The 24,342-nt window shown below is 47.8% G+C and overlaps 7 protein-coding genes across 7 annotated transcripts; 1 reads left to right on the top strand and 6 right to left on the bottom strand.

Moving 5' to 3' along the window:
• Window positions 1-44: 44 nt before the first annotated feature.
• On the bottom strand, window positions 45-1,306 carry ATNIH1004_005960 (putative S-adenosylmethionine-dependent methyltransferase; the record flags this gene model as incomplete). The annotated part of the gene is made up of 2 exons (XM_033570599.1): window positions 45-1,122; window positions 1,248-1,306. The coding sequence occupies 2 exons, from the start codon at window positions 1,304-1,306 to the stop codon at window positions 45-47; spliced, it is 1,137 nt and encodes a 378-aa protein (XP_033426631.1).
• Window positions 1,307-2,085: 779 nt separating this feature from the next.
• dspD (putative protein-tyrosine phosphatase) lies at window positions 2,086-4,251 on the bottom strand (the record flags this gene model as incomplete). The annotated part of the gene is made up of 1 exon (XM_033570600.1): window positions 2,086-4,251. One exon carries the CDS (start codon window positions 4,249-4,251, stop codon window positions 2,086-2,088), a length of 2,166 nt encoding a protein of 721 aa, XP_033426632.1.
• A 7,811-nt stretch (window positions 4,252-12,062) lies between these two features.
• Window positions 12,063-15,029, top strand: ATNIH1004_005962 (putative LPXTG-motif cell wall anchor domain protein; the record flags this gene model as incomplete). Its single annotated transcript, XM_033570601.1, has 2 exons — window positions 12,063-13,079; window positions 13,209-15,029. 2 exons carry the CDS (start codon window positions 12,063-12,065, stop codon window positions 15,027-15,029), a joined length of 2,838 nt encoding a protein of 945 aa, XP_033426633.1.
• Window positions 15,030-16,658: 1,629 nt separating this feature from the next.
• On the bottom strand, window positions 16,659-17,785 carry HEK2 (KH domain-containing protein; the record flags this gene model as incomplete). The annotated part of the gene is made up of 2 exons (XM_033570602.1): window positions 16,659-17,344; window positions 17,404-17,785. The coding sequence occupies 2 exons, from the start codon at window positions 17,783-17,785 to the stop codon at window positions 16,659-16,661; spliced, it is 1,068 nt and encodes a 355-aa protein (XP_033426634.1).
• Window positions 17,786-18,582: 797 nt separating this feature from the next.
• ATNIH1004_005964 (uncharacterized protein) lies at window positions 18,583-19,807 on the bottom strand (the record flags this gene model as incomplete). Its single annotated transcript, XM_033570603.1, has 4 exons — window positions 18,583-18,750; window positions 18,876-19,038; window positions 19,087-19,296; window positions 19,581-19,807. The coding sequence occupies 4 exons, from the start codon at window positions 19,805-19,807 to the stop codon at window positions 18,583-18,585; spliced, it is 768 nt and encodes a 255-aa protein (XP_033426635.1).
• Window positions 19,808-20,689: 882 nt separating this feature from the next.
• On the bottom strand, window positions 20,690-21,093 carry ATNIH1004_005965 (putative Yippee zinc-binding protein Moh1; the record flags this gene model as incomplete). Its single annotated transcript, XM_033570604.1, has 2 exons — window positions 20,690-20,923; window positions 20,995-21,093. 2 exons carry the CDS (start codon window positions 21,091-21,093, stop codon window positions 20,690-20,692), a joined length of 333 nt encoding a protein of 110 aa, XP_033426636.1.
• Window positions 21,094-22,486: 1,393 nt separating this feature from the next.
• ATNIH1004_005966 (uncharacterized protein) lies at window positions 22,487-23,875 on the bottom strand (the record flags this gene model as incomplete). Its single annotated transcript, XM_033570605.1, has 1 exon — window positions 22,487-23,875. One exon carries the CDS (start codon window positions 23,873-23,875, stop codon window positions 22,487-22,489), a length of 1,389 nt encoding a protein of 462 aa, XP_033426637.1.
• Between the last annotated feature and the right edge of the window lie 467 nt (window positions 23,876-24,342).

Below are 24,342 nucleotides of genomic sequence, written 5' to 3' on the forward strand. Positions count from 1 at the left end.
ATATCATATATATCTATCTATCAAACCAAACCACTAAATACCTATCACACCCTCTGAAAACAAACCGTACAGACCCCCTGCCCTTCTTTCCCCCCAAACCTGAACCGAGGATATTCCACTTTGCCCCAAACCTGCAGACGATCCTCCGAACTACCACTGGACTCATCCTTGCGAGTAAACCATTGAATCAGCTCCTCCTCCGTCCAGTTACAGCTGGTGACCACCAAAAACCCACCCTTTCGCACCAACCGTCTCGCAATATGGGGATAACACTCACAGACACGTCTCTGTACTTTCTTCCTGTTCGTCAGACTATTCCCATTCCCATCCCCAATCCCATTATCCTCTTCTACGACTTCCTCAGACAGCGAAACAGCATCAAACGTCCCCTTATCCAAAACGATATCAAACCCGCCCTTGTCATACGGGAACCAATCCAGTCGACGTTCTCCTCTTTCTCCTCTGTTGATCTCATGATCACCACCTGATAAGGCATCCGTCGATTGTAAAATATCCCACTCTTCGAATCGGATATTCGTATCTGTTTTATCGCCTTCGGACCCATCCTCACCATCAGAATCAGCTTCCGAATCAGAATCAGATAAATAAGCCGAATGAATCCTCAACCGCTGCAACTCCCTAGCCAATTCCACGCTGCGCGGGGAATAATCCACCCCGACCATATCACCCGTGAACTTGCCGCGTTTTCTCAGTAGGGCCAACATGCTCCCGTTTCCGGTGCCCAGGTCCAAAATGCAGGGCTGAGAGTGAGAGTGAGACTGAGGGGAAGAGACACCAGTACTGGCACTGGCACTGGTACTGGATCTGTACGACTGGGTCTGCGCATCATCATCGTCGGCCTCCGAGGTTTCCAAGCGACGGGTATGACAAGGTGCGAGCGGGAATGCCTCATCGGTCAAGAACTGAAGGACTTTATCGGGGGCATTATGTTCTGAGAACCAGGAGGTACCCGGGTCGGAGTCGTCGTCGATTTCATCGTCGGTGGCGCACTCGTCCGATGCGAAGGAGGCGTTGTTGTCTTTAGGGACGGCGGTGGAGGATGTATTTGAGTCATGTTTGATGGAGATGTGGGCGAGAGTTCTTGCGTAGAAAGTTTCCCAGCTGTAAATTTAGGGGTTAGTTGAGTCCTGTCTGATGGATAATCTATTTTTCTATGGAGGGGTAGCGTAGCGGGGTAAAAAAATCAACTCAGGCTGTCTGTCAACCACCAGTAGTCAATTACTTACTAGTCCTTCGTGCCTAGTTCACTCGGTGAAAGATGAGCAGGATGGTTTTCGTCTGCCATGGTTTCTGTTGAGAAGTCTCTCTTTACAGGATAGTCGATGGAGAAGAAAAGAGCGAGTTGCCCCGCGGATGTTGAAAATCGACCGACTATACTACGCATGACCCGTGCACGGTTGATGCCGCACAAGAAAAGAAGTTGCGTACAACACTTTGTATCTATTTATTGACTCGAGACTAGCTCCATGGGTATTTTGCCGGACCTGCCATCAATGCAAAACGAGTGAAATAAGACAAAATGGAAGTGAAGACGGAGATCTCGGGTAGAAAAAAGGAATGTCTTTAGATGTTGCACCAAATAGAACAAATTCCAGAAATAGTATTACAAGTTACCAGGTGCGATTGATCATCGCCTCCTATCTCTTTTAAAACATCCCAGACGCCAGTATTCGGAAGGTATGCAAGTCAAGGTTTGAGAACCTCTGAGACAAGGCAAAAATGCAATCGAGTGTAAGACGAATGGAAAAGAATGGAAATAACGATGGCAAAGCCTGCTTTGGTCATCAAATCATCAAGAGGGTGACAAAAAAGAAGAGGAAGTGATGGAAATAGTCTAGGAAAGACAGCGAGAGTTAAGAGAAACACAGCGGGTGCTTTCTCATGATTCAGGGCCCAAAAAAAAAAAATAAAAAATAAAAAAGAAGGTTACGAGAAAGTAGCAAGGGTAAGCCCGAGAAATGGTAGCTCCAGAATAGTAAGAACGATAATCAGCAATCATGCAATCGTTTCTCGAGTGAAGTTCCCGAAGGATCGCCCCGAGACAAAAACATCAAGGCAAAAGTATTACAGAAACTCGTCAATATTTCTCATGATAAGGCGCTCGGTCCCAGGAGCAGGTGACCTAGGATCCGCAATCCTCGCCCCAAACCGGAGGCTATTGGGACCATCGTCCTCTAGCACATCGGAGACGGAATGTGGACCTGCCAGGAACCCAGTGGTCCTGGGAGAGAAGAGCGCCAAGGGTTCTTCCGAGGCATTGTGCGCGAAGATGTCCGTCTTAGCTAGGGAATAAGGACTGCCCTCCGAGCGCCATGGATTCGTTCCAAAGGTTGGCCGTACGGACCGAAACGACGAGTCAAATGTGTGGAAGGTCGTCTGTCGAAGGGGTAACGGCCGCGGAGATAAGCTTCGCTTGTGTGAGAGCGAGTTAGAGAGTCGTGGACTTTCTGTCGAAGTCGGTGTGGTCTTGTTCGTTGAAGGCACGGAGAGTGAGCTCATCGATGCCTGCGACATGCCATTCGATGACGTCTGCCCCGCGTCAGAGTCACCACTACAGCTACCAGGAATAAATATTTCCGAATGGTCCAATTTCTCACTGCGCGGGGGTTGTGGTTCAGAGCTTCTTCGAGATCCTCGTACAAACCACTCTTCGCGTGCAGGCTTGGAGGGACTACCACGGAGCAATCGGGAACGGAAATCCGTCAACTGATAGATCAGGCTCATATTCGGCCCGACCCATTGACTCCGTTCTTTCACAATTTCGTACATAGAGTTAAAATCCAGGTGTCGATTCTTGTAGAGGCCATAGGCAATCACCAATGAAGCTGATCGACTAGCGCCTAGCTGACAGTGCACGAGCACCTTTTTGCCTTCCGATATCCGAGAGTCAATAAACTCGCACAGAGGGAGGAGATCGTCAAGAATCTCTGAATTATGATCCCAATCAACATGCACGTATTCCGGACCAGACGTCTCGTTCCGGGGTGTGGCGGGAGACTCGGATTCGCTCGGAGGATACTCAAACGCCGACTTGAAGGATGCCTCTGAAACGGCAGTTCGTGGCTCTCCAATAGATAGGGTGGACAGTCGCTTAGAGCTTATTGATGCATTCCGCAGAGTACTCACAACGGTGCCATTTTGGGCACTCGTATTGGTAAATGGATTTGCCACTTCCTTCGCCACGTTCACGACAACATCAAACTGAGAAGCTTCTTGCGCTGTCGGCTCCAGGTAAAGATAGAGTCCAGAATCGTAGATTCGTACAGGTCCATTGGGGTAACCGCGTTCGTTGCGCCGGGTTGACTCTCTGGAGTCCAGTTGATCATCTTCTTCCTCTAGTTCATGTAACACACCACCCGAGAGAGAATCCTCGTCTGGAACCGGTTGCAAAGGCGAACGGTTGTCCTCGGAGGTAGCTGATGGTCGTCGGGTTCCATGATGAGTCATTGGCCGAGGCAATTGCATGCCGCCTTTGGGGCCAAAAGAAGGGGAGAAGATCGAGGTTAAAGAAGGGGATGATTCCGTGTGTCGTAGGGCATGCGGGGTAGGTGGGACCATTTCGGTAATATTGCTAGAAAATGACTTGTCGAAACCGGGAGTTCGAATAGTCAAGTTCGCGGGTCTCCGCCGTGTGCTCTTGGGGGGGATGTGTACCGGGGAAGGTGGTGCTGAGAGGTGGCGCTGCGAGGTTGTTTCAACAAAGGAAGCCGTCGCAATGGGAGGACGAGACGATTGGGACGGCGGCGGCATCCTCAAGGACAAATTCTTGAGATTCCGCGCGCGTCGACCAGGGGAATCCGGACGCTCCAGACGAATTGGATTCGTGCTTTCGGGCGAGATTTTGGGGAGACTGTTCTGGGGTAGCGAGAGCATTTGGCTCTCGACATTGTGCATGGGCGCCATGAATTTTGGAAACGGTAGTGGCATCGATAACGGAGACTCTGGGGAGGAGCTGGGAGAAGTATCGGGCGCTGAGAGCGAGTCAAATGTGGAGATGGTAGTGGTGGGAGAGGAGTCGGTGGATCCTGATGTCATTGAGGAGATACTCTCACGATGCTGAAAAGGAAGTGGACGTCTTGACGTATTGATCGTGACATGGGTGGGAACTCGAAGAGGTCTGACAGCTGTGCTTTGCTCGTTGTTGGAAAAACTGGGCGATCTCTCGCCAAACACAGACATGAACGTCGGGAACGAGTCCGGGGGTGACGGTGGACTGGTTTGAACGGGCATGATGGATCCAGACTTTGAGATAGACCTGCGCTTGAAAGGGGGTACCCTTTCAGATTCGCAGCTCTCGCGAAATGCTGGCGCAAATATTGACGAACAACTATTGCATCCAGATGGGGGGAAAGAAGGCAGTGACGTTGCACTTGCTACCAGAGCAAATGACCTTTTTGACAGGGCACAATCAGCTTCCATGTTCAAGATTCGTTGGCACTGAAAAGGAAGGACACCCAAAACGGGGAGGAACAGGCAAGCAAGCACGGCTGCAAGGAGGGTGAAACCAGGCCGACGATCTAAACTTTAAAAGCGCGTAACAAAGCTATTGGAAGCAGAGAGAAGATAGGATGTCTTTGTCTTTCGACATAGACAAAGCACAAAAGGGACGTTGGACCTTCAAGGCTCAGAAATACCCGAACATACCAGAGAATGCTGCAAGAGGAGCACTACCTCTTTTGAGAAAGGTCAGTGATTTTTAAAGGATTGTGGTTCCAGGAGGAAAAACAATAGTAATAAAAAATAATAAATAACGTGATGCAAGACTTAAAAAAAAAAAAAAAAAAGAGATCAAAGGAATGAAAACAAATTCGAAGAGAAGAATGCAGTTGCCAGGATTACTGCCGCAGCATCCAGGGAGAGGTAAATTCAATTGTTGGAGGATGGGATGGGAGGAAGATGTATGGGAGGTATGGGTGAGGGGATTGCCGCCCAGTAAATGGTGTGGGCAGCCGTTCCTCCGACGACAGGAACTGTGGTAGCAGCGTAGTAGGGAAGGAAGGAAAAGAGAAAAGAACGACTGCCCACAACCCAAAGGAAGGAAAAGGGCAGATTGACAAGGAGCACCCTGGCAAGAGGGGAGAAGGGAGGGGAGAAGAGAAAAGAGAAGGAGGGGAAGAGGAAGAGAGGGTGTGTGTGCAAGGCAAAGGGAATGAATGGAGATAGAATGGGAGGGAGGTAATAGGCAGTCCCAGCTCCGATGGAATAATGCGACCACGATGGCTAAGAATAACCACAGTAGTTCGTTTGAGAGGGCGGGAAGGAAATGGCCAGCGATCATGATTGGACCCGTCCGCCCGCGTTTCTGACGGCCGGCCAATCAGTGCGGCAACGGCAGTGGGGAAGGAGGGAGGGAGACTGCGGTCCACCAGATGTGGGACAACCAATGAGAGCGCCAGGCAGCAGGACATCCATCGCCTGCAGCTCTAAATTTAGCCGCCCGGGTTGAGTGGGATGCTGGAATGTGCATCATGGGCGCCAAAAACACGCAAATCAGAGGTCAGTTTCATCCCAACAATGGGTATGTCACCAGGCGGGGAAAAGTGCTCTGCAGCCATAGTGTAGCTCTCTGGTCTCTTTGCCATCATAGAGACACTCTCAGCCAGTGGCATAAGTCGGTGTCCGGGGGAATAAGTGAGAGAGGATGGGGAGTGATGAGCGAGCGAGGGTATGTGGGTATGGCTCTGATACAGCCCAGGGGGAGTGGAGGGATGATAATACACAGTGTATATGCATTAGAAGCCACAGATCACAATCCATCGACTCCATCCTTGATACTGTCATAGTAATGGCTTCAGGATTATTTCTATTTTTTTCCTCCTTCTTTCCCTTTTTGACCTTCGTATTTCTTCTGGAATTCCTCGTTTCGAGATATATTCCAGACATCGAAGGAAAAGAAGGAGGGGAAACATGGAGGAAAAAAAAATAGAAAAATAATAAAAAAAAAAAAAACAAATGCTCCACAATAGGGAGCTAGTGGGGATGGGGGAAAAGTGGTAGAGCTAGGCCAACGAGGAAAATGAGAAACGCATGGAGGAAAGCGCTGGACCCAAGCGCAGCATTTCGACATATAGATCAGTGATAAACAAAAGAACCAGAAGCAGAAAGAAATCATACCAACAATAGAGCGTAACCAGAAAACCAGACATACCTGTCATGAAGCTTTCCTTTTTCCTTGATAGATTCCTCCAAAACCAACAGGAATACACAGTGGTATCCCCAAATGGAATCTATTCCAAAGCGGTACTAGATCCAGGGCAGGATTTTTCACTTGCACACAGCAATGGATGGTGGTATGTCCACTATAGAAATCCTTCGCTGGTGTAAAAACTGCCAGAGGAAAAGGCAAGTGTGCAGTTCAGACTGAGTTCCTCCAGAAAATTTCCAGAAGGGACACAGAAATAGAAGGCAGTAGAATCCCACGAGGCAGTTGACAGTGATTTCGACATGTACACTGTAGTGTACATCCACGCAAAGCCGGAACTGCGGCAATTCCAAATTGGTCCTATGCGACCCGCTTGAGTGTGCACGGTGCTCAGTGTTTGCTGGTGTTTGATTGTTGGCAGTGGATTTAAGGTATCTTGGTGACCATTGAAGTCAATGCGGCAACAAAGAACTTGAGAGTACGCATAAACAGGCGATAAAGAATAGGAGGGAAACCAGGAGGGAAACCAGGAGGAAACCCAGATGCGTGCCAGAAGTGCAAAAGAAGGAGGAAAAAATCAAGCAAGAGAACCAAGAGAGGAGGGAAGAGGATTCAAAAACGACGAGACCGCTCATTTACTTGATCTGAATGGCAACTTTTCTTTGCATGGACCCTCCCACTAGGGTATAGAGGCTCTGAAGATAATAGCAGAAAAAGTGAAACGAAAATGCCGATGGACTGGGGCCAAGTCAACTCGATTCATCTGTGTCCCAGAGATAACCCCTGGAAACGAAGGACCATCGCTCATTGGCAGCAGGGGAACAGGCTGCAACACGGTTTGGGATTAGTAGGCAATAATCTGCCGTATTAGAGACTGAACTCACAGCTGTTAAAAGCCTGTCTGGAGTGCCAACCAACCGAGACTCTCCGAATTTGGAGACCAGCTGAAACACCACAGTGCGCGCGCTAGCTCGGGCCAATAGGTGGAGGGGTTAGTCACGTCTGAAACACGCCAAATCAATGTTAAGCCACTAGCGCGCCACTAGAAATCACGTGTGCAACATTGCCTGTCACAGCGATCAAACTCGTGCATCGGTCGCGACAATATCAGCTGCTGGGTTGGACGGAAGACCTCCTTTTTTTTTTGGAATCTTGTCTCAAATCTTTGTTTTTCTTTCCCTTTCTCATTGTTGTGGGGATACTACGGGTACGGAGTACGGAGTACTATTAGGACCCTTCAAACTCGTCAAGGATGCAACTACCTAGAGTACTCCGGAGTACGTTGTTGTTTTGTGTCCACGATCTTCCCTCTCCCTGTCCTCCACTTCTCCATCCCCCACTCTTGCCACCCAGGGTGTACGCAAAACAATACATCATCCTCTGTTTATTATTCTCTTCGCTCCTTAGACAGACATCCTACTCGGTATAGTCTGGAGCGTATCAACAATGTTTCAAATGACCCTCCAAGATTCCACGTGGCTGCAACGACCAACTGATAGTACACAGATAAAATTTCGGAGCCATAGAACTTGGACCTGCTGTTCGGTCATCGAACGATTTATTGCTGTGGGGTGGTTTTAATTATCCAGTACCTTTAGGTACAGCAGATCTCAAACGACCCGTATCCGTATTGATCCAACTCTATTCCTATTGCAGCCGTCGAGGCAATTTAAACATGCAGAATGCAGGGACAATGGCTACGATCTTTTACCTTTGACAGATGACACCCATATGGCTCTGAGAGATTCATGGATATTTTCCCCCACCTATTTCCTTGCATCTACTGCGAGGTACTCCGTACTACGTGCTGGCCAGAAACGCACCCCTTGAGTATCGGGCCTGGGGGAATTATCTCAGATATATTACCCTCGGAGAGTGGTTCTTGCAAGGAAATCCTGTGCTTACAGGACAAATTAACGACTCGGGTTTCATTTCAGGTTTACCCCTGGGTGCTCTTATTTACCTACAGAGTATGATTTGACACTCTCGGCCACCGAAATCTGTTGGATGGGCCGTTTTGCGTTCCCATCCCGGCGGAGCACCGGACTCATCGTATCCATAGCCTTGCAATTCGTATGCATCTCATGTGCATCAAATGGTTATTATTATTACGACTCTAGACGCGCGTTGCATGCTGAATATGGCCACTCTGCCCAGAGTGCCATGTAAGCTAGAGAAAACACTCGCCTACTGCGGAGTAATCCTCTGTACGGGATACTCCTTAGGCTTCAAGCTATTGAAAAACGGAAAATGATTGCCCTTGGCTGTTGCCTGTCCTTGTGACAAATTTAATAATGTAGTTTTAAGAATGGTGGAGCCTTCACGACCGTACTCAAGATGACAACATTAGGTGATAGGATTATGGAAAGGATTTCCGTCCCATAGGCATTCTAGCTATTTATATGCAGTTGCAACGCAGAGCAGCGTTTACGATTCCTCTTCAATGCTCTTACGCAGTATTGTTCCTGGGCTGCTTGCGGTCGTCTTGGCTGGCACAAAATACCGTGACAGCGCCAACCATCTCTAATCTAGATACATTTTTACTCCCCTTAACTTGCAACATCTCGACTTCCTCAGCAGACGCAGTAATATGATGAGTTTTGGGATGGCTCCAAGAGAAACATCTTTGCTTGCCAGGACAACCATCGCCTCCTGAATCGCGGGTGACATATCTGAAACGGTTTCAGGATCAGGGGCCAGGGTTCTGCTAGAAACATCCAGGTCTGTCTACCATTCAACCAGTGTATCAGTCGACTGCGGTCATTATCAATATCCATGGATTACATGAGTGTTGAAATGTCGACAATTTTACTATTCTCGGCAAATTTATCGAGCAGTTTTGCATCAAAACTCGTCGTGGTGACTTCCATTGGCAGCGGGTACTACTCGGTAAGGTAATCTTGGCTTGGAGCTCTAGCACTGCAGTTAATCACACTGCACCAGTAAAGCGCCGGTGATATGGACCTTATTATGTCCATCCGCATCGGATCATAAACAGGGGCTGTGCTAAGTACAGTAAAACCCCTATATAAGCAGCACCCGATTTAAGCAAAACTCCGGTATAAGCAAATGAACACGGTGTCTAATTTGATTTTCCATATTAATATGCTTAACCCCCCGATACAAGATCTTTGCTTAATTTTTCGCCCTTTCCTATATAAATTTGCCTATATCGAAGTCACAAAATTGCTTATTCAGATATCACACTTTGCTTTAAAGATGGCTAAGAGGACGCGTCGCGCTATTTCAAATAGCCAGAAGGCTGCCCTACGCGCTCAACATCATTTAAAGCCTTATCTTTCTCTGGCATACTCTTTCTAAGTGGTTTGAAGAGACATATAAACAGCCAATTGACCGCTCCTCGATTAGCCGAATCCTCTCCTCTCGATTTGCCTTCCTTGACGACATTCAAGCGCATCAATCTGAAGATAAACGACGCCGTACAGAATCCTGGCCAGAGCTAGAAAAGGCACTCTACAACTGGATACGGAGGGCTGAGGGACAAATAACAATATCTCAGGAGATTATTCGGCAAAAGCAAAGGGATTTCTGGCCGGAGGTCTATCCAGAAAGGGAGATGCCGCAGTTTAGCAACGGCTGGCTTCGACGCTTTCAATCACGCAGAAATATTAAGTGGAGGAGTCAGCATGGTGAAGCTGGAAGTGTATATGCAGCTACTGAAATGGTTATAATCCGTCACGCTCTTAGTATATATGCGCCTCAGGATATCTTTAACTGCGATGAGTCAGGTCTATACTGGAGGATGATCCCGGACCGGAGTTTATCTACACGTTTGCTTCCTGGCCGCAAGAAAGAAAAGGCTCGAATAACTGCGCATTTCTGTTGTAATTCAGACGCTTCAGAACTCCTTCCTATCTGGTTTATTGGGACAGCTAAACGTCCCAGAGCCTTTACTGCAGCTGGTATTAATATTGAGAACCTTAACTGCACTTGGCGCTCAAATAAGAAGGCATGGATGACTGGTGATATCTTTAAAGAATGGCTGCTCTGGTTTGATAGAAGAATGCAAGGCCGAAAAGTTGCTCTTTTAATGGACAATTTTTCTGCACATGAAGCTGCATATAAAGAAGTAAACCCGCAGCTAAAGAATACACTGGTTATATGGCTTCCATCCTGCTCAACGTCACGGTATCAGCCTCTTGATCAAGGGATTATACGCACATGGAAGGCATATTGGAAAAACAGTGGGTTTTATATATGATGGCTGAGTACGACCGTGGTTTTGACCCGCTATCTACTATGACAATCTTACAAGCAATTCGATGGGCAATTTCTGCCTGGGAATTTGATTTGTCTAGAGATACAGTCAGAAACTGTTTTCAAAAGGCCCTTTCAATTGAATATGTCAATGAGCTTAATGATGAGCAACTTATTGACGATATAAAGCAAGGACTTCAACGCCTAAAACTCTCAAATAGTATCCAGGACATTATGGATATTAATCAGTTTTGAATCCCACAGAGGAGCAGGTTGATGATAGTCTTATAGATATTGACTCCGCAGTTCTGTCTGAAATTGCACCGCCTCCAGCTTCAGATAGTGATGAGGAGGAAGATCTACAGCCTCTACCAATAATTACACCTACAGACGCTTTAGAGGGCTTATATAAACTACGACTCTATCAGGAACAGCAGGTTGATGGAGATAAGGCCCTTATTCGGCTTCTTACACACCAAGAAAGGCTCCTTCTGGAGAGAAGAGCTCAAGCTCAGCGTCAGACAGATATCCGGTCATTCTTTGCCTGACCACCCACCTCCACCTTATTAAGCTGCGGGGCCCCTGGTTGCCAAAAACATGCAGAATATAGGTTATATCTTATAGAATGATTATAATAATTAATATATGCGTTCTTTAATTCAGTATGGTGCAGTAGATTTATATAAAGCTATATAAATATATATATTTATTACCTTGTTCGGTATAAGCAAAAATCCGGTATAAGCAAACTTTTAGCCGGTCCGAATTCTTTGCTTATATAGGGGTTTTACTGTATGGGACGTGTGAACCCATCTCAGAAAAGTCTAGTTGGACCAAGCTCTCTAGTCCTCGACTTTGTGGATATAGTATGAAACTAGATCGTGTTAAAACATTGGCGTATGGACAACTTTCTGAGCTAGAGATCCTGAGAGAAAAGCCATTCCGTGATGGATTTAACCCTTGATGGAATGGTTCTTCCTTCTCTTTTCTTTTCTTTTTCTTCTTCCTTGGTAGACAACATGTCAGGAGGGTCTCTCAGAATGCGAACCAAAGGTGCTTTACGGAACGAACCGTGGTTCGCAGAGCGGTACTTCATTGTTGCTACAGGAACTTGAATCCATGAGATAATGGGACCCTTTTTTTTTAATTAAAAAAAAAAAAAAAAAAAAAAAAAACTTAGTCCTTTGGGACCATCGTGGGTGAAGCGTTGGAAAGATGCATGGATGCCCATCACTCGATCTAGGACCAGTAGGCACCTCTGGTGATATCAGACTCGTGCATCCATCTCTTTCTGTCTGTCATGCCATTTCCTCTAGGTGATATCACATCGATCAACCTCTGCATTTTCTCCGGGTTCTGGAGTCGGACTGGAACCAGCTCCACTGTCGTTCTTCCAGCCACCCAAATATTGCCAGTCAGAAGTCCTTTTCATTTCCTTTTCTTCATTTGTGTAGGATATAATTTAAAGATTCTGATATCTTTTTTTTTTTTTTTTTTTTTTTTTTTTTTTTTTTTTTTTTTTTTTTTTTTTTGTTCTCTTCTCTTGGTCGCACTTTTCAATAGTCCCGTCGTAGGTATATGGAAATCTCACCCCTTTGGGTCCCACAGCCAATAGATCGAATTTTCCTCTCGCTCTCGCGCTTTGATTGATTGATTGACGGAGAGATGCAGCATCGTTTGGATGCCTGACCAGACCAGTTTGCAGACGTCACACGTAGCAGCTGGCAACCCAGCGTCTTCGTCTTCGTCTTCGTCTTCTTTCCCTGTAGACCATTGTCGCTCTGGACCTTTACGGCCACGACGACAGACCGAATCTGCCGTGCAGCACATCGTCCATGCACAACATCTGGCTGCTCCATCATCCGGGGAGACCATCCAGGGCGATAATTCCTCACGACGACCCGGCACGGCTCATCAACAGCCTCTCTCGCATCGTGTGGTCATGTTTGTTGCCGATCCCCGTGACCAGGGCAGAGCAGGCGCGCTAGCATCCGCCGGCAACTCGTCCGCTGCGCCCGTCGCCTCATGTCCATCTCCATCCTCTTCGGCTGCACATCCCACCTTGTCGCTATCTCCTCGTGTGCCTCAAAGTCGATTCAGTTTCGAATACCAGTCTCCTCTCCGCAAAAGAGCCCTGACCTCGTACAGCGGCAGCGCCGTCCCCGCAGTCAACGCCTTTCCGTCCCCGAACCGGGATCCCGCGCCAACGCCAACGCCAATCCAGACCCCAACCCCCCAGCGCACTCCGTTGTACGACCGACACCGGCGATCAGTTCCCAGCTTCAATTTGCCCCTGTCACATCTTCGCGCTCCCACAGTCTCCGCCTCGCAGCCTTCATCGCCCCGGTTGGCCCTGGAAGAGGAGAGCGACTCCGCGCTACCCCTGGATGCTACCGGCTCGACGGTTCGAGTGCTGAGTCCCAATGCGACGAAGCGTCGGAAACAGTCCTTTCATGCTCACCAGACGCCTCCGGATGTGAAGAGAAGAATGCCGTCATCCACCGTCTCCTACAGTCAGGGGACAGCGCCGATGGACGAGCGGAACCGTGCTGTGAATGGTTTCGATAAAGGTTCGGAGGACGGTGCTCGGACTCCCATTGCGGATGATTCTCGATTGAAAAATGACGACCTCTTCTTGAATATCGCTAGGTCAGACTCCAGTCGTCGGGAGTCCCTAGGACGGTCGGACCTCAGACGAGTGAGTGTTATTATCTCCTTTTGTTTCCCATCAACCACTCACTGGTCCGAGTGGTTAAATATTTGCTCGTAGACTAGTGGGAAAAAATAAATAAAAATAAAAAAGGGTATTGCTAAAATACAACCACAGTCACGGTTTAGGATGTCGGGGAGTGGCCTTCGCTCTCCAGCCTCCCGTACGTACGAGCAAACCCCGTCCCCCGATCAACTAAGGTCGAATACCTACGATAGCCCCTTGCATTCCAACAATGGCTCCCCTTCCAATGTTCACAGCTCTGGAGCGTACTCCTATTCAGTTTCTGCCCACCCGCTAGAAGATCATTCCCGATCCCATCATTCGAGCTACGCCCCCAGCTCGAGGAGCACAATCGGCCTTCAGCGCAGCCGACAAAGCAATGCGGGCCCCGACTCGTCGCCTCATCATGCAGAGTCCAATATAGAACGTCGAGCATCTTTACAAGACCCTCGACTCTTTCGCCATTCGACGCTGTCGACGATTCGAAGCAGCCGACAAGTTTCCACATCCGAAGCCACAGAACGTGCGCGTGTCGAGCCCGATCGATCTCGACTGGATGGAACGGAGTCAACCTTATCTACCACGGCCCCATCTACCGTCTGGGATGAACTAGAGGATCTTAAGTCGCGAATCCGCAAATTAGAGTTGACCGGGAAACTACCGCCCTCTTCCCAAGAGGCTATCTCGGCTTCCGAGCGGCCACGAACTGCAACAACTACTGTAACTACTGTCTCATCTTCACCGAAACATGGGCGCAGAACAAGCAATCCATCCGCCGATGCTGACACCATCACGGTCAACCCCGTGCACCCAATTCTACAATCGGCAATGGCGAAGGCTAAGAATGTGTTGAGCAACGGCGTGTACAGTACTTTGGAAGCCACCGTAATAGACGCACTCACGTTGTCGAACCTCCTGGGCTCCAGTAAAGCACCATCTAGTGGTGCTTCTGGCATAAATGGATACAGTTCGTCTGAGAGACAGTCCAGGCGGAAGGCAGACAGCGTTTGTCGGAGCTTGACTGAACTTTGTCTGGCATTGTCGGATGAGCAAATACGTAAACAGCATGCCTGCGCAGAGGCGGGAGCACAGCAGTGCAACGGCACTAATGAAGGGACATCCACGCCTATGCTGACGCACCAGCAAACCAACCAAGACCCTGAAGGGATATCCCGACGGCGAAGCACTCGTGTCGCGAGCAGACTTGAGGCACGCCGGGCGAGTTTGGTCAACCCCAGTGCTAGTCCGTCCGCGGAAAATAGTAGCAATACCAACCGGAGTAGTGACTCGACACTTGAGTCCCAACAGACGCAGTCACTCAAAACCTCCGTTCCAATGAGTCGACTCAATCGACTTTCAACTTCGTTACGGATGAAGAGACTCCAAACAGAAGATGAGACTGCGGCGAGTGCAAGCCCTCACAGTCGGTCGATTTCAAGGAGTATGACGGAAAGCGAGACTCCTGCGTCCTCGCATCGCTCACCACGGATGTCGTATGGGTACACAACGTCTCAGTCAGCCTCGGAATCCCAAGAGGTTCAGACCCCAAGATTTTCATCTCAAACCCAACAGTCACAGCTGCCTCAGCCTCGCACGCCGACTGTTTCACAGTCTGGCATTCCACTTCGCCGAAGTCTCATAACTCCGACCAGCTATACTCCCGCAACACCTCGAACAAACATCCAAGCGGGCTCTCGGCGGTACGGTCTATCTACTGCCACGATCAATGGAGCGAACGAAAATGTGTCCTTCGCGCAACAGGAGCCTTCTCAGACCCGTATCCATGCCCCCTCCAGCAAACTAGCCACAAGTTACACTACTATTTCGCAAAACCGTCTCCGAGCCAACAGCCTAGGAACTCGCAGATTCGGCCTGAGACACCGACCAGTGGCTGGCGTTGACGGCGTTGTAAATCTAGATGACAGCATTGATTGATTGATTAATTGATTGGTTGTTATGTAACGCCCTTGAAGAACCATCATCCCTTATGCCTCTTTCTAACGCAGCGACTCATATCATTCTTGGTTGGGTATTTGGATTGGATCACATTCAGCCGGCGTTTGGTATTGCTTATTTTTATTTTATTTTTGCTCGTTCTTATAGCATAGTTTCATCATGCCCCATATGGACATTTAAGTCACTTTGTACTTCTCTGTACATCTAATGATCCGACCTTGGTTAGACTCGACTTTACTCGCTTGATTCCTTAAAAGCATGCATCCATGGAGTGTACAACAGACCATTGAGTGTATGAAGTTCCATTCCTCATCAGCGATTGATTGATTGATTGATTGACCAGTTAGGTCTATGACTTGGCCATTCTACTCTCTTAGAACATTCACCCTTATGTCTTCATCTTTATCGTCGCGTTTCACCTTCCATCTTTCATGTTTCACCTTCACCTTCATGTCGCATGTTTTATCTTGACCTTGAAGTTTCATGTGAATCTTCACTCCATGCTACCCGATTTCCCATCATGATTATTATTTGCTCTTCAAAGTATTTACAAAAAGACAGCGTCTAATTCGAGTGGATGTGGCTGTCTATGGAATGATAGCTTTCTTTCCATCTACTGCCATCTTCGAATTTTTTTTTCCTGCTCTTAGGCACTATACCATTGGTGCTTTTGGTCATTTCCTGTCTATCTAGGATTTTCATCTTAGTGTCTATCTGATTATTTGGTTTGGATAGGATTCTGCATGCATGTATTCAACCCTATTTAATTTCCTTACTTTCTCAGATGGTCCCATCTAATATCTAAGACTTGTGGGTTCATGGAACTATACTCGTGTAGTATAGTGACAAGGTCTGACACGAACGACGCCGTTACTTCTTAATATACTAGTTACTAGTTACAATCAATACGTTATAAGCTTCATAATTCATCTACTGATTATTGCCACTGATCTCAGGTATGTTTCCCCCGGAAACATATTCAGTCTCATTATCCATTGCAGATATTATCTGTTCCCGGATGTACAGGTAGCAATTGTGCGGAAAAGAGGAATCAAGGAGACAGGATGAGAATCAATAGGTCACAGGATCAATGTTAACGTAAACGAGTAACGGAGAAAAGCTGCGCGAAGGGATCTCATTTAGATAGGAATATGAAATTGATGGTCAGGTAGTAACGACGGATTCAGCACCACAACAAGGACGGAGTATAGGAAGGATTCAAGGGAACGGAGACAAAGCAATTTTTTTTTCCTCTTCCAGGTCAAAAGAAGGCAAGTGGTGATCTTCAGAAACGTCCATGGTTCATGAGCACCAGGTTATGAGAATGACGTCATAGCCCCGAGGTTGGATTCATTCAGGTATAATGATCGCGAAGATTCGCAAGATTCTGGTATCTAACAAGCATGTACAGTCCGCCTCAGCAAGCTCTTGCTCCATGGAGACCGAAGAAGCTGCACGAATGGAGTAGATTAGAAGGAGGAAAAAGGAAGAAAAAGACAACGTCAAGAAGCAAAAAGACATAGGAGCACGGAGGAGTGTGACTTGTTCGTCGCGATATCGAAATTCGGTTCCCGTAATGGATGTGTTCTCTTAGATGAACATGTGCACTCATTCTTGAGGTAGCTGGCTGCGGCGGGTTTTCTCGGCCTCGAGGTTTTCATACAGAAGATACAGAGCCTTCTCGTTTGCCTGGGCGCTGCCCATAATGGTGAACATGCGTTCACCCGTCTCGTCATGAGGGGCTTTGGCAATTGAGATCCGGGCCCCAGAGCTTCTGCGGATTTCGGTGATCTTGCTCCCACCTCGGCCAATGATGCATCCAACCATGTCAGCCGGAATGCTGATGTTTTGCGTCTGGATCTCCTCTCCGTCCTCGGTGACAAGAGGATAGCCACGGTTGGAGATGTCCGGGTTGGATCGCCGGCTGTAGCCACCAGACTGGTCGCTGAAGTCGGCACCGTTGCCGGTACGATTGTAGGGGCGGCTGCTGTATCCGTTGCCAACGTTGTTGTTTACAGGAGTAGAGCCGGCGGTCGCACGAACAGCGGGATTGTACAGGATCGTACCAGTTCCCCGCTGCCAGTCATCGATCAGGCATTTGCCGATTTCCCAAACGGCCTTCTCAATACCTTCCGGGGTTCCTTGCACTTCGACAATACGTTCGGTAGACTGGGGGAGCATCTCCTTCTGAGCGACCATGCGTACGCCCGAGGCATCCTGGATGTGCTTGATCTTCAGGCCCTGTCGTCCGATGATGGTGCCCATCTGATTGTGAGAGATCAGAAGCCGAACCGCTGGAGAAATATCAGCTGACTGAGTAATGCGAAGGTATCAGAAAGTCGAGAGCACTTACGATGAGTTCCGTTGTTCGCCACAATGCCTCCCATGCCCATCTGAGGGGCACCTTCGAGCAATCCTTTGGCCACCAGTGCATAAGCCCTCGCGGTACCTTGCAGAGGACCCGACACGGTCAGCACCCGATCGTGGACACCCGGAACGACCTTGCTGACACCAGCCTTGACGCCGGTTTCATCGCGCAGATCCGCGACATTTTTTCCAGCTTTGCCGATGATGATACCAGCTTCTTTGGACGACACGATCGCGCGAAGGGTTAGAATAGACTGGGCGTATTCTTCTTCGGTCTTGGGGGTGACCTCGATGTCGCCCTCATCGATCATGGCATCGTTCAGTGAATCGTCAACGACGGGGGTATCGTGAATATCGGTAGAGTCCATGATTTTAGAAAGAAGAGAGGGGGGAAATGGGTGGTTAAAGAAGCCTAGATGGATGAAAAGTGCCGATGATTAAAAAAATATATTTTGGAGGATCTTTTTCCACCCGTTAGCCAGCGACCTTGCACGAGTTGGATAAGAAGACAACATGCTCCTGTGAATCATCATTCATCGCGTGGAATGTAGATGGGCGACGAGATGGACACAGGACAAAGAAACAGGAAATAGACGACGCAAGACTCGAGGGGTGGACGCATGAACAACTTACCAAATCGGGAGATAGAAATAACTGAAAGGGCGGAAAGAAAAAGAAATGGCCGTTATGTGGAGAGAAAGGATATTGATCCAAGGGCCTGGGAGGGGAAACCAGGATCGATTGGCGGACGAAGAGGGGGAAGAAGCAGGATAGGTAATCAGAGGGGCGTTCGGCGAGCGGGGATAGTGAAAAGGTGGGAGGGAAGAAAGAGAGAGAGAGAGGAAGACAGGTGGAAAGAAGAGAGAGGAAGGAAGAGGGAGTAAGGAGGAGAGGGAGGAAGAAGAAGGAGGTTACAGAGAAGGAACAAGAGACGGAGGAGGATGGCGAGGGAGTGAAGACGATGGCGAAGGTGAAGAGGGAAGAAAGAAAGAAAGAGAAGAAAAGAATGAAATAATAATTGAAAACGCGAAAAGAATAAAGGATTCGAAGAGGAGAAGCGGACGAATCGCTGGTCCTGGTTGGCTGCGCTGCTGGTTACCGGCGTATCGTTGGTAATCTTGGTAATATCGGTAATATAAGTATTTATACCATTACATACATTTATCTATCTATCCGCCTCAAAGATCACCTTCTGCACTTTCATGCCCAGGTATAATATGGCAACCACGTACCCAAGCAAATGCTGATTCTTCTTGAGAGCCTCCAATGCCTGTGGAAAAACCGATCGGATAGGGCACCGACCCATCTGCACCTTCAGGTTCTTCCCATAGGCCTAGTTTCCGTCCCATGGGATCTCTAGCCAGTCAACTATCATGGATGCCACAGTTGAGACAGTTGAGTTCCAGCTGGCACCATCTGAAACCCAAACATACAAACAATAAAGGAAGTTAGTCTTACCTCTGCATTATGCACTCCAACGCTACTGATCATCCCCCACGGTCGTAATAGTTCAAATGCAGAGCGCAGCGCCGGACTCAATTCGACAACTTCAATCAGAGCATCTGCGCCCCGTCCATCGGTCAACTTCTTCACCCGCTTGTCCAGACCCGCCCAGCCCTCTCTGAAGTTCAGTGGCTCGGCTCCGAGAGACCGAGCCAGTTTGAGTCACGATGGAACAGAGTCCACCGCAAAGATATGCTTAGGCTTGTACTCCAGCGCGTTGATCAGTGCGCAGGGCCCGACTGGTCCGCACCAAATCAACACGACGATCTGCCGCGAGATTTGTTCCAGGGTGTATTCTTTGAACGCATTTCTGGCAGCAAAGTATACAGTCGGGAAGTTGTCGCCCATGAGGACAAGGTATTTCTCCTCGACGCCCCTGCGGGTTTTCGTCATGGTTCCATCTGCTTGCGGGATTCGGATCTACATATGAGTAAATGCTTCTTGGGACTGCTGCCTATTGAGCTTGAGCGCCATCTAGATGGTCGCATCCGAGGAGAGTATTCTTCTTACATTGCGACAAGAAGCCTTGTTTACAGGAAAAGCAAAGGCCACCGTAGACATAGATAGTCTAACGTCAATCCAAGTCATCGCGGTATATGTAATTATTGGCATGTATATGATACCAGTAATAGTCTACTTCGTTCCAATTGGAGTGCCTACCAAGAAGTTGCAAAAGCGGTGACAATCATATCATCCTTCTTCACCGTTTTGACAACATCATCAGTCTCAATTACCTTTCCAGTGACCTCATGGCCCATAATGACACCCTCACCGATAGGTTCGACACCGCGGACTATATGAAGATCACTAACAAGCTCCAAGTTAACTCCAATATCAGAAACCATAGGAACTTCACAGAACAACCCAAAGTACGCACAGCCAGACATAACCCCTAGAAATAAAACACTGCTTACCTTCCACACAGCGCTGTATATGTGGCTTTCACAATGATTTCTCCTGCATCCCAAAAAAAATTTTGGGAATTGGTCGTTCCTCGACAGCCACCTTGTGAGGGCCATGGAAGAGCACAGCGCACATCTTGTCAGTAGCAGTTGTCATGGTCGATGTCCATCTGAGGAGTTTCCAGCGGCCAGGAAAGATATGTACCTAAACCTCTTTCTTCAAAAAAGTGGGGTTATTTCAGGTATAAATATATTGGGCAGAAGAAATTTCTAGGTCCGATAAACGGCAGCTGGCTATATCCATTATGTCAGAGAAGTGGTACGGCGTAGTTAACTATGTAAAACCGAGTTATGTTGACGGCGGTGGGGCCGATCAGTGCAGAATGCATATGATACTACAGAGTTGTTATCGACATTCGAGTTTTGGATAATTCGGCAAGCTGAAGAGACATCAGATCCTAAGCTCTGTCTTGTTTCCCCAGGTCTCACATGCTGTACATTGCGAAGGATAGGCTATGAACTTTAGGAGTGGAAAATGATACAAGTAGTGCTACCATTCTAATCCAATCTCGATACAATAGCGGGCCAGCCTCCAATGACGGGGGAGTTGAAATGATCCGTGGCTTCAGAGATGCATCAGACTCCAGACCAGGGGCTGGACCAAATATGAAAAAGGAGAGGGATGCTTGCTTGCGAACCAAAAACCCCTAAACCAACCTAATATAAAGATACTCCTTATAACGCCAGTTGCCTTACTCCATAAAAACGCTCACTGCATGGATCAGTCTTTGCAAGATTTGCTGTGACACCTTACGGGGAAGCCTCACAGATACAAGGCCTTTATAGGATCAGAAAAAAACGAGTCCCCTAGCACACCACGCAGAGCAGTTCTTCTTCCAGAATGAACTTGCCCTCCTTGTATTTCTCGCTAGCCTCGTACGCTTTGTCATACTTCCACCCTACCGTTTCCTTGCATTGTCGGCAGGTAATGTCACGAACAATATGCCTCCCAGTCGTCATGCTACGCTCCACAGAGTCGCCCGGCGTTATGTTGACGACATGATTGAAAAGGTAAGCTTTGCCATGTTGGCCGCGGAAGTTCTGCAAGGTACAAGGTATAAGTCAGCTGATGTCAACCAATCCACACAAGCAGCAGGACAGAAGAAACTCACTCGGCTGATAATATCATCATAATCAGCTAGGTGAGTCTTGCATTTTTTGCATCCAAAGATTTTGTTCGAAGTGAGGTATATGTTGTATGCAAGACCCATTATGACCTGACCTCGCCTTCTTTCCCACCCGCCGTTGGAGATATGTCCTGAAATGTGAGCTCGACAAGTACAAGTTGGATAGATCTTCGTGGGATAGTTCCAGGTATGAATATGGCAGAGGGGAAAGGAATAAGAACAGTAATCTTCTTCTTCTGAAGTTCCCGCCTTGCCTGGGATTGGTTATCCTTGTGAGGGCCAGGGGAACCCGCTAAGGCCGCGACTCCAAGAGATGATGATCCCACCGGGAGATTCAGATCCGAGGGCCAATAACAGCGGTATTAACTGATGGAATTTCTAGTACTTATTGTGACCGTGCAATAATTCTGCCAATCGGTCTGGTTTTGATTTAGGATAAGTAGAACGGAACGGAACGGAACGAATGTACGAAGTATAGTAGTAGTAGATTAGGTGGTAGTGGTTCGACAGGTCTGAGATAACTGCAGGTGAAATGGGTAGTTGAGAAAGAGAAGGGATATGAGGAAGACGGAGGAAGGGCGAGAGGAGATAGGCCGATAAGGTCGATAGACAAGTCTGGGGGGTGGGACGGAGAACAATGGAAGGCTGAGGCGGTCCCAATCGGGCAGCTGCCAAATAGCTGGGCTGGAGCCCCCGCACCCTATTACAGACGTAAATAATACGCCTGCTCGCGTCATGAGTCTCCGTTGGTCATGTGCCGCCTCGGTAGTGTCCCAAGGGGTCTAACATTAACATGCCGTCCGAAAATATATATATATATATATAAAGATACTAGAATCTGGGCTATTTATCTTTTTATTCCCTGGTACCTATCTCTATTATAATGTACTCCGTAAGTAGATACTTTCTCCATTGTATGTACTTACTTATTACCCTTGTGTTGGGTCCAATTAATTAGAATTCGAATCAGATGACTTTAGGTTTTACAAGAAATAAAAATCTCAGTTAAAATACCGCAATTTGCTAATTGCCTTTTACCAATCCAATATTGGAAGCTCTGAGTAAGAAAGTTGGCAGTCCTTCGCTATACTGCAGCCTCAAGGTCCTTAGTGCTACTTTGCCACGACAGACTTCTCGTAAACACCACTCCAGATAGGTATTTCAGAGTAAAGAAGTAAATTTTTTCTATAAGGGCCTTATAATATTATGTAGCCGGCCTATATTGTAGAAAGACAAGTAGATAATACTATCTATATAACTAACAGGAAAAGACGATGGTGGAAGCCTACTATAGAGCACACAATTACCAGTGAGCAGTTAGCATGACTGGTATTACACAAAGATATGGGTCTTTGACATCTGTAGAGGCATACTGCTGAGCATCAGGGAAGTCAGATCCATATAATCATAAAATATAGTTCTTACTCCAACCGCTTGCTCGGGAATATCAACATCATCATTTCCAGTTGTATCCAATTCATCGCTGACTTAGCATGTTATTATGCCTTTCCCAGAACTGCCTGCAGTCTGTATGTCCCCAGTGGTCTGTCCACCACTCTCCAAAGCTGTCTTCCACTGCATCGTCAATTTTGGGCAGCCGTTCATCTCTTTTTAACCCACAGAGTGCACAAGCATGAGGGGCTTTTAATGCACCCTGTTCTGCAGAGGCTGGTGTTGCTCGGGTGTTCTCTGAGATGGCCTGAATTGGACGTCTTCCGGAGGCTTGGATTACAGAGTTAAATAAACCTGCTCGATCACGCCACATAACAATAACATCAACGGCCTCCTGCTTTTCCTTGATATCTTCATTTCTGTTGACCGCATTAAGCTTCATACCCCCCGACTTCCCTGAGCGCGCAGGGCCAATTCTCATACTCTGACTCAAGATTGAATCTCTTTTCCATCGCAAAGTACGTCCCGAAACTACCCGCGCTGCTACCCTTAATGTACAAAGAATCGATGCCGCTACATCTTCAATGTTCTTTTTCTGCTGTACGGCTTTTCTTGCTTGGGTAGCCTCCCATCGTAGTTGTTCGAAAAGTTGAGGAAATAACTCTAAAAGCACCGACGGGGGAGGTATATTGGTGGGACGGATTTCACTTCTTTGTACAAAGTGGTTTGAATTGCCAAAAGATTGCGACGCACTTCCTCTATTCGAGACTGAACTCAAAGTTCCCGCTGGTGGTTGCGTATAAGCTTGTTGAGTCATGATCGCAGAGGTCTCCACGAGAGGTCCATCAATGAAGTCACCCCACTCCTCAAAAGGCTCTTCCTCCGTAGAAGTAGGAGGTTCTGGAATTGAGCCCTTGCTTTGAGTCTTGGTAATTTTCTTGCCAAGGTTGCCAGTAGGCTGGCTGTGAGTTGATTGCGGTTTGTCATCAAGTGAGAGAGAATCCAATAAGTAGAGCTGCTTCGGCAAGGCAGTTGAGTTATTATTTGCCCGGTTAGAAGTCGTATTTCTTGGGCTTGTTACATGTGTCTGATCTTGGACAGATTTTATTGAGTAGCCTCGGCCAGAAGATACCTCCGCCGATTCAAATTCGCCCCAGTCTTCGGTTTCGTCGCTGGAAACAGTTTCTAGGGTGGCATCAAATAGGACATCGCCGCCGTTGTCATATTTGGGTAACTGAAGGGCACTAGATTTGATAAAAGAAGTTGATGACTTTGACAATGCCTGAGTCTCAGCAGCGTGAGCTTCGGATTCATTACGGTGCCAGGAGGTATTGGTGAAATGGGGCGTTTCAAAAGTATCCAGATCAGGAATCAAAGAGCCTGCCTGAGATTGGGACGCTGGCTGGTTTGTAGTCCCTGAGGTCTGACAAGAAGCAGACTCAATTCCAAATTCTGCGAACAAGTCTGCAGACATTGGAGGAGGGATGATGTAATATTACTGGCAAAACAATGGGACTGCAGTTTAGTGCCTCTAACACCACTGAAGTTAGCGAGAATCGTCGCAGCCACGCTGAACAAGAGCTTATCTCTGAACCTGTCCTGGAGGAGATAATAACACACTGGACGGGCTGTGGCGGGTGGTCTCCACGCTACCGTCGATCTCCGCCTCAGCATAGAATTACTCGACCTCCGCCTTTCCTTGCTCCCCCACCAATCAACCCAAGAAATCAGGCAACTAAATACTTATTGCATGGTGAGATGAGGGGTATTGAAGACACAAGGTAAGCATGTTGTCTTTCTTGATAGTATCCTTCTGCTGATGAGCCCGTAGGCAGCGATGGAGCTCTCTGTTGCGCGACTATGAAACCCCCTCCGACCTCCGAACAGCACTAAGATCAGAACAAGGAGACGAGTTATGCAATGATGGGCTTAGATCGATTT

Source organism: Aspergillus tanneri (genome assembly GCF_003426965.1).
Source record: "Aspergillus tanneri strain NIH1004 chromosome Unknown AapTan_4_pilon_pilon_pilon, whole genome shotgun sequence".
In the NCBI taxonomy this organism is placed as follows: Eukaryota; Fungi; Ascomycota; class Eurotiomycetes; order Eurotiales; family Aspergillaceae; genus Aspergillus; species Aspergillus tanneri.